The sequence below is a fragment of the Meleagris gallopavo genome, chromosome 11 (genome assembly GCF_905368555.1).
Source record: "Meleagris gallopavo chromosome 11, MGAL_WU_HG_1.1, whole genome shotgun sequence".
Classification (NCBI taxonomy): domain Eukaryota; kingdom Metazoa; phylum Chordata; class Aves; order Galliformes; family Phasianidae; genus Meleagris; species Meleagris gallopavo.
Window position 1 is genome coordinate 12,026,243 of NC_139414.1, and position 13,977 is coordinate 12,040,219.

General features: G+C 45.8%; 2 protein-coding genes across 4 annotated transcripts in view; one reads left to right on the forward strand and one right to left on the reverse strand.

Moving 5' to 3' along the window:
* Nucleotides 1-13,851, reverse strand: BDH1 (3-hydroxybutyrate dehydrogenase 1). Its single transcript, XM_085232606.1, has 7 exons — nt 13,710-13,851; nt 12,528-12,659; nt 10,563-10,635; nt 9,029-9,139; nt 3,627-3,768; nt 2,683-2,835; nt 1-1,850 (listed from the first exon to the last, which is right to left on the reverse strand). The coding sequence occupies exons 2-7, from the start codon at nt 12,608-12,610 to the stop codon at nt 1,381-1,383; spliced, it is 1,032 nt and encodes a 343-aa protein (XP_085088732.1). The 5' UTR covers nt 12,611-12,659; nt 13,710-13,851; the 3' UTR covers nt 1-1,380.
* Nucleotides 13,469-13,977, forward strand: part of LOC100545437 (D-beta-hydroxybutyrate dehydrogenase, mitochondrial-like) — an 18,462-nt gene continuing 17,953 nt past the window's right edge. For 2 of the 3 annotated variants that reach the window (XM_085232602.1, XM_085232603.1), the window contains exon 1: nt 13,820-13,957. In XM_085232602.1, coding sequence (XP_085088728.1) covers nt 13,871-13,957 — 87 coding nt within the window. In that variant the 5' untranslated portion in view covers nt 13,820-13,870. Of the gene's footprint in view, nt 13,691-13,819; nt 13,958-13,977 lie in introns of those variants that run through there. The other variant, XM_085232601.1, reaches the window with a different exon arrangement.

A 13,977-nucleotide genomic window follows, 5' to 3' on the forward strand; every position in this document is an offset into this window, starting at 1 on the left:
TTTTGTTACCATCCATGTACACGTTTATTAAGCCAAAGGAGTTCAATCATGTCATGGTATGTCACTAGAGCACACAAGATCCCTTCTCTTCAACTTGCTAACACCAGTTATTATAATTACTTTGTTTTTTGCCTTTTGAGCTTAAACAAATTAACTCTTTCAACACTTCCCCGTGAAAGGCTCTTTTGTGGCTTTTTCTTTCTCCTATCCTTTCCTTTCAGTACAAAACAAATGTTTCACAGATATGTAAACATAACCATCACGGAAATGAAACTGCTCTAAAAGTTTTCTTATGTTATGGACGTTTTGTTAGATTTATATCCTGTTAGAGGTACTTAAGCTTGGTGAATCCTTCAATGGAAGTTCTTATGACCAGCACTTGCACTGCGGTGGTGCCTACAGACCCTGAAGAGGGTTAAGGCCTTTCTGTGCAAGGTGCTGCACAAATACTTTGCTGTAACACACTGAGGTCTCTGGCAAAAATGGCGTTCACTGATGCTACCATAACCCTCTCTGCTTCCCTCTGATCAACGGTGACCCTCTCGAATTACAGGAGGTGGAGTGAAACTCTACTCCAAATGAAGTCTGGAGTTGATGTTCAACTACTGTTGAAGAGAAGAGAAATGTTACAATGGGCCAATCCTGATGACTGCAGTCCTGCCATTAAAGCTTCTCACGCTCATGGGAATGCTTGTATGATTAAGAAACTCCTGTGGGTGAGGCCTGCCAGACTGAGTCCCTCAATCACTGAACTCCCTCCTTGGCAAGAAAGCACGCAAAAAAAAGCAGTCTGGTTCCTTTCTCTAGTAATTATTGGTATAATTCTAAGAGAAAAAGGGAAATGGTCAGTTGCTTGGTTGCAACACTGTGTTTTGAGTTCTGATCCCCAAATTAAAGAAGCCTCTGCTTTGCTTTGGGCTACTGTGATCAGGCCTGAAAAAGCCTGTTGGACACTCACAGTCATCAGGAGGCAGTGGTTTGCCACTACAGCATGGAGTGCCTCTGCTATACGGTGTGAAGGCTGCGTCTTAAGCAGGAATTCTGAAGATTGTGGATGATCAACAGAAGAAATTATTTTGATACCATTTCAGAGCAATTGCAATTTAAATAATGATTTTATCTCAGGATTTGAGGTGAAAATAAAAAGATCACATGAAATAAATAGCAAAGAAACAATGTCCCTGCGAACATAATACATTCCTGCCTACGAAGCACCCCTTGCAAGTTATTGCCCTTTAGGTTATGTCAGATGTTCAAATGAACCCTTTAGAGCTACAGTACTCTGAAATGAGGTTAGAAAAATTTAAAAAATGGGAATTGTGTACAATGCTCTCCTTAAAACAAAATGCTCCCCCCAGGGTAGCCTGAGAGTGTCAGGCCTCAATAGACATAGAGCCGATCTGAAATGGCTGCAGGCATGTGGGTCATGATCTGCATGCGCAGCCACCAGTAGTAATCCATGGGGTGGTAGCGAGTGTAGGGGGCCGTGGAGGTGAGCGCGTGGGCGACGCTTTCAATGACAGGTGAGGTGTCTGTCGAGCCGCTGTTGCAGTACGTCTCCATCTTGCTGACCTGCTCATCAAAGTACTTTCTGCCATAGTCTTTGCGCACGATCTCGGGGAGCTCGTCCCACATTTTATCGGCTATGGCTTTGATTCGCTCGGGGCTGTACAGGTTGGTGGCAGCTATGAAGTTGCCAGGCTCCACGATGCTGACCATCACCCCCTGGGGCTGCATTTCGTACCGCAGGCAGTCGGAGAAGGCTTCCACACCAAACTTGGTGATGCAGTATGGTGACCGGGCAGGACTGCCCATCCGACCCATCATGCTACTGATGTTCACTACACGACCTAGGCAGAGGCCAGGGAAAGCACAGCTGAGCTGACAAGTGTAGAGCAGATCCCTGACATACACCACCCACCGGATTCATGAAAGTGCATCCAGTTCACTCTGCATATCGCTAAGAGCTGCCTGACAGACCTGCTGCTGAGCTCTGTCTGAGCTGTGTCTGAGCACTGCTGTCCTATATAGCTGCCTTCAGGCAGGAAAACAAGCCCACTGCGGGGTGCTCCCTTTACATGCGGGCATACGCACATGGCGATGCAGAAAGCACAGAGCTATGGGGAACACAGAAGAGGCTGGACAGAACCTGCATAGTGGGAAATAGGATTGCTCAGCAGCAATCAGAACTGAGCTCAGACAAGAGGAAGCAGCATCAAAGCAAACCTCTGTCACCAAGACTAAGCTTGGTTATTTGCAAGGCTAAGGCACAATATTCAGGAGCTCAATGGTGCCTTATACTGCCTGCCTCCAAAAGTTATTGCTCCTGTACCACAACTGGGAAAAGCACTGTAAGTCCAATGCTTCTTTTCCTACATGACAGCTGAATTGTGGCTTCAGAAATAGAGCTGGGCACCCTCTCCTCACCAGAAGCCACCCATTTTGGTAGTGGAGAGTGCTAGGAGGCTGCGGATGTTGGAGCCTAATCAGAGGCTGCACACCACAGCACTGTCAGTGCTCTATGCTGAGTTGCACTAAAAAGAGGTTTGACCACAAAGACAGCCACATTCCCATGATGGAAGAAATGCTCCCTGGGCCACATATAGCCCAGGTGTCCAAGCAAGACATGGGGCAAAGGAGAGATCCATTTCACAGAATGCAAGTCAGAAGGAGATCACTCACCCTTTGACCTCCGGATAAGTGGGAGGAAAGCCTTGGTGGTTCGCACGGTCCCCCACAGATTCACTTCAGCTACTTCCATGTAGGTGTCCATGCTGGTGAACTCTACCTCCCCAAACGTGGAGATGCCAGCATTGTTAACCAGCCCCCAGAGCCCTAGAAGACAAATCAAACATAAATCTTCTCCTCTCTGAGACAAATGAGATCAGCTTGGGAAAACCTTTGCTAACAGATTATTGAACCATTTAACAGAGCACTTATGACCTGTAATGATGAAGCCAGACAGAAAAGAATGAGACTTAAGTCTTCTGAGCAAATAAAACCACGATCAGGATCAGTCAGAAAGTATTGAGGAAAATGTAGCTTGACAAAGGGTGGAATGGTTTCAGGAATGCATAAGCAACTGGGATTTTCAACTACTGGAGCAAAATTTGCTCATCAGAGTGAAAGACAGGTGCAGCTACCCCTTGAACCTTGACATTCATGGTAACATCTACAATAGCATTAACAATAGCCAGCTTCATGAGAAATCCTTTGAATAACCTCTCTGCTTCCTTTGCCAATTTTTGAACATTGGCCAGGATTTATGCCATAATGGGAGTCACAAGAAATCTCAGGTCACAAGAATAAAGCGTTAATCCCAGGGTCTTGAAACAGCACCCCAATTTCTGCTAATGTCCCCTATAGCAGCTGGTTGAGAAAAAGCAGAGTGGTTTTTTTCTTTTGTTTTCTGGAGATGTCGTCTTATGGTGCAAGTGGGAAGCTGCATTCTGATACGGCACATTTAAAAAGATCATTTGCTCCACGCTGCTGCTCCTCAAAGCTTTTTGCCCTCCAATCACAAGCACAGCTCCTGAAGCATGCCCTGAAAATGCTCTCAGAGCCCAGCTGAGGGAGCTCTTGTCACTTATCTGCGTACGACCTTACAGCCCGCTGAATGCACGCACCTTTCTCTGGGTCCTCCAGGCTGCTATTCACATGCTCCACTGCTCGGTCCACCTCTTTGCTGTCACAGACGTTGAGCTGCACAGTTCTCATTCGGTCACTGTTCATGTTGTCCAGCTCCTTGGAGCCACCCTCTCCCTTATTCTAGAGGGGAAGAAAGAGCTGGTCTGAATTTGGCCAAAGAGTTGCGTAGAAGATTAAACACACACCAACCATCAAATCAAGCAAAAGAGAGTATGCAGGGCAGACAGCATTATCAGGACAGTCCTCCTGCAGTTCAAAGAGAAAGGAGCCGAACAGGGATGTTTCTGCAGAAGAACACCATTCCCTGAGCCATCTGGCCATCAGCTCTGCCACTGAGTCAGCTGGTACCAACTGCTTCGACCCTGGGAAGCAGGCAGAGCTGGATCTGCCCCAGCAACGTAACTCCTGCCCAGCACAAGTTCCTGAGATCAAGCTATGATCCACCACAGCAATGTGAACGTGGTACCACTGCCACTTTTGCCTGCATATGATCCACAACAAATAGCGGGGCAGTGGTGTGGTACAAAACAGCTGGTGAGTGGCTGCACACATACACTGCATGTGTTTCTCAATCACACTGCCTGCCAGCTCCGGGAGCAACAATCCTATAAGAGGGACTGCCTGCCTACTGCTCTCTCCCTTCAGCTGATCTGTACACCCATCTCCTGCTGCCTGGAGACATATCTGCTGCCTCCAATGGACTCCTACAGAGTACAGTCACCAAACGTCTGGCCAATCTGCCTGCTAGTAATACCCCAGGAGTCTTCTCCAGCATCTTACTCTCTTCTCTCTCCACAAGTTATTTCTCACTCCCGCTTCCCATCCCCACTCTTTTTTTCCTCATCTCAGAGCAATAGACCCCCCAGCTTACACATATATATCTGCTCATAGTCCAGCCATGCAACTGCAGCCAACCCCTCAGATACCTTTCACATGAGCAAGCAACAGGGCTGCCATGCCCTAGGTGTGCTACTTCAGTGGTCCTGCAACCGAGTTTTGCTATGGTGCTACAAGGACACAGACAGAGAATATTAATAGGAGTTCATAACTATTCCTGAGTTGCTTTCATGATTATGAGCTACTGGACTGTAGCTAGCTGGCCATGCTGGGGTACTTTTGTACAGGAGACTGATTATCTGGATCTGAAAATAAACACTTTTTGGAACTCCTCTGTCTTTACTGTAAGAAGTGCCCCATGTCCCTCAAAATCATCCCTCACTAGAAGCTTTTACTTCCCACTAACATGCTAGCCATGAAGCATGTTCCACAGAACAATCTGATGATTGCTTTCCTAGCTGAGCTCTCATTCCTTCAGGTAGCCCTGCTTACTTTGTTAGCATCAGTAGGTAAGCATCAGAGTGCTCTTCATTCCTCAGCTTTTACAAGGCAGAAGTGTAGATGAGGCCACAAGGGTGCCCATAGATTGCTCTCAGTGCCACCTTATCTTTCAACACCACCTTCTCCTGGCCCCTCTTGCTGCTGTGCTTATCTGCCGTGCTCACACGCACTATCCTGAATTCATTAACTTAAGTGCCTGGTCTCTCCTGCATATTCTTCTCCACCCCCCTTATTCCAAAGCAGACCGTTAATACTGTTTTGTGCTTTTCTTTAAGAGAAGGCATTTACTGCATTCACTTCATACGGAAGCATACTGCATACGGAATTGAGCCACTAAAAGTTCCATGCATAGTTTAATGTTTGGTTTTACGGTGACTGAAAATAGAGTTTTGTTCTGTTTCTTGCTCACTCAAACCCACTTTGGTGCTCAAGTCAGTGTGCATGGCAAAGCACTGAAAAGCATACCAAAGGCACATGTGGAATGCCAAGAGGGAGTTAAAAGCATGCAAGCCCCTTAGAATCAGCAGCTATATCTAAGAGACAATGGACAACAGCAAAGCCAGTGTGCTTCTTCCCCCTGTCCCATGTCTACGAAATCACCTCCCAGAGAAGAAAACCATGAGAGCACAAGGTGGAAAAGGCACATGGCTCAACATGTCAGAAATTCTGGCAAAAGATGTGCAGCAGTGAACTTGGTTCTTAAGCATTCAATTCTCCTTGCATAACCACAGCAGCCTCAGAGGCCTCACAAGCTTTACTGGGAGCTTCACAGCATCTTCTTCCTCCCTCACAGAGCTGTCTCAGCAAGCCAACATCCCTCCTGCCTCCCACCCGCATGCAGCTAGGTGCTTGTACAGGGACACCCTGGGATGGGATGCTGACTTGAGTGCTGAACTCTGGACACTAACCCAGGCACACAGGGTCTTTCTCTTGGTTCTTCAGGAAGGGCAAATGGGTGGTGTTTCATTCAGGTACCCTGTGATGCTGTCATGCAATCCTGGCACAGGACTCAACCCTCTGGCCCATAAGCAGCAGTGGAAGGACCTTCTCACGCTATGCCAAGAGGCCAGTGCATCTCTGCTATCAGCCCCAACTGATCAGCCCCACTGACCCCATGGCAAGAGGTCACAGCTCTGGCATCACTGTCTCATCTTCCTCTTTCCCTGGTCACTCTCTGGAGCCCACAGCTCCAGCTTGGATCTTTATCACTGCATCCTTGAAGTGGCATGTGGCTCTGAGCACTCCTTCTGAGCCCTCCAGTAACTCACACGCGGGGTTGACCACACAACCTCTGGCTCTCCACCCTCTGCAAGCCCCAACAGACCTGAGCCCACAATGCAAAGCAAGCAGAGATCCCACGGCACTCCTGATAGTAGTGACAAACATCACATGTCCACTGGTAACAGTTTATGATGGAAAAATACCTTCTTCATCTTGTGTCAGCTGGCTCCTCCAGCTATTAACCAAAGAGGAAAAACAAGACAGCTGCAGTGTGATTGCTCATTGAATCCACTGTCTTTTGGCAATGAAGAATCAATATAACTTTCAAACTAACATTTGTTAGTGAAAATAGTGAAACTAGTGAAATAGCACTGTTAGCACAGATGCACCCTTGGGCTGCCCTTAGTCATGACTTTAAAAACCCCTCAGATTTCCTTCAATAAAAAGTATAATCGGGTGCTCAGGATCTGCCCACTCTAGGAAATGCTCCTAACAAAGAGTCAGCACTGCACATATTTGGTATCTGCAAGGAGAGTGCATACCCTGGGGATGTGACAGTGCCCTGAGATGGAGTGTGTTCCTGATGTGCAGCTGTGCTCTGACAAGTAGTCATGTGAAAATAACACTGAAGTTTCATACTCATTTCCTCTCAGTCAGGGCAAGGTCAAATATATCCAGTTTACAGCAAAACACAATGCTTCTTATTTTCACCTTTATTTCTCTCTAGAGCCAAAATAAATGCTAGCATTGTTCTGCCCCTACAATCAGCACCACCAACAGTAACACTGATTTTATAGCATGTGGTTCTGCTCACAGTTTTGCTAATGAAACCTGTGACATAAACAGAAATCAGCTCAGTGTCTTGGAGTTTAGTTCTGCAGGGTTAAAAGCCTGTTGTTTTTTTTTTTCCATAATGAATATTATCTTAAGACACATAGTACGCCAATTTGCTGACTGTGCCATTCATAGCATTTTTCTGATGACAGCTGCTGTTACCAGTCTTGCCATGGTCACACAGACTTTGCAACATGGTATGTGAATCCAGCTAAAAAATCAACAGTCAATTACACAGGGATACAATAAAGATTTTTGCTGATTCTTGGAGAGGAAACAAATGTTGATCAAAGAGTTCTGGCAAGCTGCTTCATGCCAGCTTATGCTGAAATTGTCAGAGGCCAATATTTTCCACTAACGTGCTGTAGTGGAAATGCTAAGTCATGGCATGAAACAGTGATTGAGCACCTGGTGGGAAGGCAGGGCCAACCCAGGGGAGCTCAGGTGCACATAATGCACCTGAGAGACTGGAAGTGGTGGAGCCAGGATCCACCCCTTTTCAGACCTCATTTAAGGGTTGGCAGTGGAGGTGAGGGCACCTCAGTGAAGATCCCTGCCTACTGGAAGTCTTCCAATGGTAAGTAGTTTTTCTTCCTTTGTTTCTGTGTCTAGGCTGTTCTTTTTGGGCTTGCTCTAATTTGCTGTAGCCTAGGATTGTGCTACTCCATGACTATTGCTGTACTTTCCATCACACTATAGCATTACACATGCATTCAGCAGCACGCATACTGAAGACACCAAAATAAAAGGGAGGCTTCAGCAACAGTTAAACACGTGCTTGTGTTTTTCTGGCAGCTCAGACTGAGGAAGTGAAATAAGGAAGTAAGCCTGTGGTTCTGAAGTCTTTGGCTACTGCCAATGTATAGGCAGGCTATTACTCTGAACAGTAATTCTTCTTCAATGTTTATTTCTAGTTAAAGCATGGTGAAAAAATCTGCAAAGAAGAACTTTTATTCTTTCTCTTCTCATGGGCTTTAGAAAAGTAGTAGTTCATAGCAGGTACCCTGTTTTTTTGTTAAGCCCGTTGAGGGAGCCAAAGTTTTTTTTTTTAAAAAAAAAAAAAAACAACAAAACCTCAACTCAAAACTGAGGCCAAAAGAGACAAAGCAACCTAAACACATTTTTTCAAACTGGTAGAAAGTAATAATTTAAGCAAAATGTTGTGATAAAGGCAAGACTAAAAACAGAATATTGATAAAACTTTTAAAAGCACCTGATAAAGTTCCTTTAAATAATATAACTATTTAGGAGACATTCACAGTGATAAGTGAACTAAAAAGATTAGGATCAAAATAACTTATTCACCCCAGGATATCCTGAGAAGTAAGATTGTTTCTGCTGGGAAATGAATATGCAGCTGAAAAAGAAGGAACCCCTCTTAAGTAAAGCTAAAGCTTGCTCTCATTCTTCATGACCAGGTAACTTGGACTGCTCTTGAAGAGCAAACTGAAGACGGCATTGCTGAGCATGTGTGTCCTGGTTCTGCCTCGTATAGTCCTGCCACTACTGAAACCACTGCTTTCATAGTGACTTCAGTGTGCACTGTGGCATGGTTGTACTCATGAATGTGAAAGAAAATACTCATAACACAAACTATAAAACACTAGTAGTTTTTTGGATGGCATGACTAATCAAAAAAAACTCTGCATAATAATGTATAAACTGAGTGCAGCTCCAAAGGTTCAAACTAAACCGATCCTCAAATCGCTTACAGATAAGCCTATTAACTCGGATCTGGGGTTTGAGTCAATTGTACTTGAAAAAGACCAGGATGTCCTAATTCAGATAGGACCATTTCCAAGCCCAATGAGCTCTTGTTATGGTCTAGACCAGGTAACTCTTTGAAATTCAAGCACATGTGTCTTTTCTTTTGCACTACCAAAACCCCCCCCCCCCCTTGGGAAAAAGTTGTGGAGGGGAAAGACAGACTTTACTGGGGTTTTGTTCATATGCTTCAGATTAAGAATAAATTTTTTGGTTTTACTACCTTTTGCAGGGAGCCAGCATAGATAATGAAGCCTTTAGTATGTAGGGGTTTGGCCAAGGCAAATCCAAACCCCCAGTCACAGCCTGTTATAAGCACAGCTCTGCTGCCAATCTGCAAAAAAGAAAAAAAAAGTGCACTAGAACTGAGTAATCAAAAACAGTGATTTGTGAGCACTGAACAAATAGTGTCCTTGGCTAGGAGCAACCTGTTCTAGGCACATTTTCTATGTTCATTGCCAGCTACTGCCACCCAGTGCCTCCTGAAGACAGGAAACTAAGGCTTCATACCAAAAATCACTCCAGTGAGGTAGGATCGCTGTCCTCCCAGCACTTCTGGCAACAGGCTTTCAAGGCAAAGAGACAGAGTAAACCAGCATTCTCTGGCAGTTCATATCCATTTTGGAAACTGTCTGGTTTATTTTCACATTTCAAAACATGTTTTTGCTTCAGTAGGAACTGTTTTATATTTTTCAGAGCAGGCAGGAATCCATTCTTCCCTATCTTGCAGCCTGCAGGGTGTGGGGAGTATAGTTTGACAGAAGAAGATGACAACAGGTTAATATTACTGACTGCTTGTGTATCTTTCTCCTTCCAGCACGTAAACCCTCTAGCATTGCATTTTAAAATCTAAGTAGGACCACAGAGCTTGTATAGTTGAAATTAAGATCAATCAGTGATTAGTCTTTTCTATTTAAATTACAGGTTTGAAAAATAAGTAGTACACTTCTTTCCTTCTCCAAATACCTTGATCTCACAAAGAGGCAGCAGTTAAGTTCTGTGTTAAGAACTGCACCATGTATCAACCATTTTAGCAACGCCAGGTGTGTACACAGCAAGGTGCTGCTGTGGGTGGGATTAGGTAATGACTGTTTGCAACTCATTCAGCTTATCTCCGTTAAAACTAGAAGCTTGGCTTTTCCCAAGATACAAGAGGACTGATGAGAGTTGCACTAGAAGCCTGACAACACGAGGGCCATATATGAAATCCTTTGAGGCTCTGTCCCAGACAAGATGTGCATGCTCTGGTACTGTCATAGAGCTGAGTTCTGTGCCACATTACAGTGCCAGGCAAAAGGAAAGAGGGTGTTCTGCACTGTTTTTTTCTTTTTTTCTGTTAAGTTAGTGCCTTCAAGGAAAAAGCTATTAAAGAAGAGGGTCAGTCTCCAGAGTGAGATGTGAGGACACTCCAATTTATTTACATCACTTTATACAACTATACTCTGGAAAGAGTGCTTTATTAAGAATTTGTCATGCAAATTCCCTCCACTCTAAGGTGGAAGACTTCATCTGCTGAGTAAGTTCCAAAAATAGAAGGAAAAAAACCACCAGTCTGATTGTTTATTGCTATCCTTAGTAGCATGTACCATGTTACGTCAATGGAATCTCTCTGCTAGGAAAGAATGTGGAGTATGTTGAAGAGGTCTAGCTCAGAGTCGTTCTGGCAAATAGGAAAGAAGAATTTAGTCACCAGGCTCCAGAGAGTTTAAAGACTCAGCTCAGCAGAACTAGATCTTGGAAACTACAATAATACTCACCTGATCAACCTCACTTGCATAAGAGCGGCTGCCACATGAGGACAAGAGAGGGAAGCAAAACTTTTGCACGGGTCTGTTAAAGAAAAACAGCAACATGGAACAATCAAGCATGGAATATCATACCTTGGTGCTATGTATGGAAAAAATACATATGAAAAAGAATATTGTGTTGCCCTTATACATAATGTGGACTGTCATCTGAGAAGACAATCTCATCTACAGCTCTCCTTAGTCTGAACCTGTTTCCTACAGTAGGAAACACCTGTTTCTCCCAAGACTCTGATGCTATTTCTGTCTGCTGGATCTATATGGATATAAATGAGAATTCTAAAATAACTCCTGGTCTGAATGCACAGAATTGCCTCCACCTGCAAAATGAGCAGTACAGTGCTTTCATTTTCAACAGCAACGATGCTCTCATTTAGAGTTGCACAAAGCAGGGGTAGTGGAAGTTATACGTTCGTCTACTGAAAGCATGCCACTGTGGCATTGTCTCTGATGTCCATCCTAATGCTGATTTGCTTGGAATTATCTCACTGTTTTTACGCACAGCTCCATCCTTCTGTCATCTATGACACTCCTGCAGTGTGTGCCCACTAGATCCTCTTAGATCTCATATCCCCTCTTAGGAGCTGTTAAAACAAAGATGTTTTTGCATAATATGTACCACACAGATCTAAAGCTACTCTGCACAGTATGTTTGACTCTGAGGAATATACAGTGTGTTCAAAAATACTGATCAGAGCAAAGCAACAATGCCTTCCAGGGGAGGATCTGTTTGGAAAAGCTTTGTTACCAGTAGCATCTTATCTTAGGCCTTGCTATAATCCAGTGAAGCTGGGTTTAGAGAATGCACCAGGCTAACTCTGGCCTTGCCTGCCACCTCTCTGGACTCTATCAGCTTTTTCACAGTTTGCTTTGAGCACTGCCATGGCCTGCTACCTTGCTTTCCTCCAGATATACTGTATTTCAGCTGTTCTCTGGCTCCCCTGATAACATCTATCCTTCAACAGAGCTCCTCTTCGAGGCTGAATTGGCTTAATCACTCACAATTATCTCTGCTCAGACATCGCAGGCACTCCCAGGATGACCTATGCAACACTGAATTGCAATCTGCAGACGCTGGCCTCTGACTGCATTTTCAGAAAACAAGGCCAGAGAAAGATTCTAATAGAGCAGAAGTTTTGAACTAGGTGGAAAGGGAGCTGATCTACAGTCATATGATACAACAGATGTCTGTTGCTGATCAGTATAGGAAATCTCTAACAGATTAGCTATCTTTGCTCTTTACAACTCTGTCTCAAGAGCCAACCTTGATAGTGTGATGCCATTATCAACAGCAGTGGAATAACACTGAAGGTGTAAATTCTTGCTTAGCGGACCACTCTACAATCAGTGGCACGCACACTGTTGTGTGGGAACCCTGTTCTAAAGCCAGTGAAAGTACTGTTTGCTCTGGGTTTGGACTAGCAGGGTTCTCATCACAGATGGGTACAAAGATTTGCTTTTGTTTTTGTTTTTTTCAGAGTTAGGAATTAGAATTAAATAATTTTCTGCCTATTTATGTTCCGAAAAAAAAAGTAGCTTTGTTATTCAACCTATCTTTCTTTCTCACTAAAATTTTCATCAACTTTCCCATTTTACATGATTATCTCTTTATTAAAGTTATAGAAACATGTGATGGTTCCTTGCACTGCACCAAAGCCTAGTTGCTGATGTTCAGGAATACCCCAAAAGGTTGTGGAATATCCATCCTTGGAGACTTTCAAAAGCAACCTGGATGTGGTCCTGGGCAAGCAGCTCCTTCCTCTTCTTGAGCAGGAAGGTTGACCCTATGACCTCCAGAGGGCCCTCCCAACCTCATCCATTCTGACTCTGTAAATAAACTGCCCCACTGAAATCAAGTACACCCCTGATGTGTGCTTTACTCAAGATCTCGCTTTTCTTCTCTACCGAGTTACTTACCTGGACTTGTTCCCTGGATTCTTGAAAGTCAGGGTTTTTACAGGGAGATTCAGGAGAGGACGGGACAGCTTGGTTGCCAACATGCTTCCAATCAACACACTCTGTCAACAGCAAGCCTGCTCTTCCTTAGCTCTGCAAGGCAAGACAGTGCCTCACCTTTAGTTGCTCAATTATTTTGTAAGTCATGCTGACGCTGTACATTTTAAAGACAAAATAAAGTCCAAAGGAACTCATCTTTCCCCCTTGCAGTTCCTCATGCTGAGATAAATGGCTCAACCTTCAGCCACCTCAACATGCTTTTAAACAAGGAAAAGACTATAGATGGGCTGACAAACAGGAAGTCGCTACATGAAATGTCCGTTTCTCTTTGTTTATTGCATCTTAGACTATTCTCTGAAACAACTGAAAACTGAGTTATTTACTCATGGAACTTATTATTTTGGGTACAATAGATGATGTAAAACAGATGCTGGAGGCACAGGTGACATTGTGCTACATGTTCCCGAAGCAGTGCCGCTCATACAGCCACGTGGTTAAAAATGCATTTCCTTGTAATGGAGCAGCTGTGATACTGGGCTGTGCACAGGAATCCCTGTGACCGGGGGAGAACATGGCTCAAGAGCAGGAATGAAACTCAGAAAGTCCATTGCATTCGTTTCTTTTTTGTTTAAAACTGATCCAGCACACGCACCCCAGCTTGGGGCATTGTCTCCCTCATCGTAGCTGAAAAATGGTGTCTAACTGTTAGGCTTTATGTATGTCTCTGGTGAATTCCGCAGTTTTAGGGCCTGCTGGAAACGGGCCTAAACTTGAAATTGCTATGAAAGAGCTGCTGTTGGCCGCAACTCAGCAAAGAAAGGTCTAGAAAGCGTGCATTAAAGACGCCTACGTCGCCCCACGTTCGGGAGGCACCGGGCGGCTCCGGGAACCCCCGAAACGCTGCCGCCACAAGGGCGATGGACGCGTCCCTGGGCGGCGGCGCGGGGCGAAGCGGCACGGCGGGCGGCTGTCATTCGGCGGCCCGGCCCCGCGAGGGGGGCGAGGGAAGATGTCGGCGGAGCCGCTACCCGCGCGGCCTGCGGGGCCCGGAGGAGGAGGAGGAAGAAGAGAAGGAAGAGGAGAAGCGGCGCGGCTCGCCCGCTCCCTCCCCGCGGGCACGCGAGGTCCTCGGCAACCCCTTACCTGCGGCCGGCGGGCGTCCCGGGCGCTGCGTTTGAATGAGGCTGGGCCGCAACCCGGCTGCTGGGGCGCGGCTGGGGGCGGGCCGGGGGAAGGGCCGGGGCGGGCGCGGGCGGCGGCGGCGATAGGCGGCGGCCATAGGCTGAGGCCGAACCGCCGCGGCCATGCGCGGCCCCGCCGTGCTGCTGGCGCTGGGCGCCGCTCTGTGCCTGGTTCCCCGCCTCCTGCGGCGGCTCCGCCGCGCCCTGCCCGTGAGTACCGCGGCGGGGGC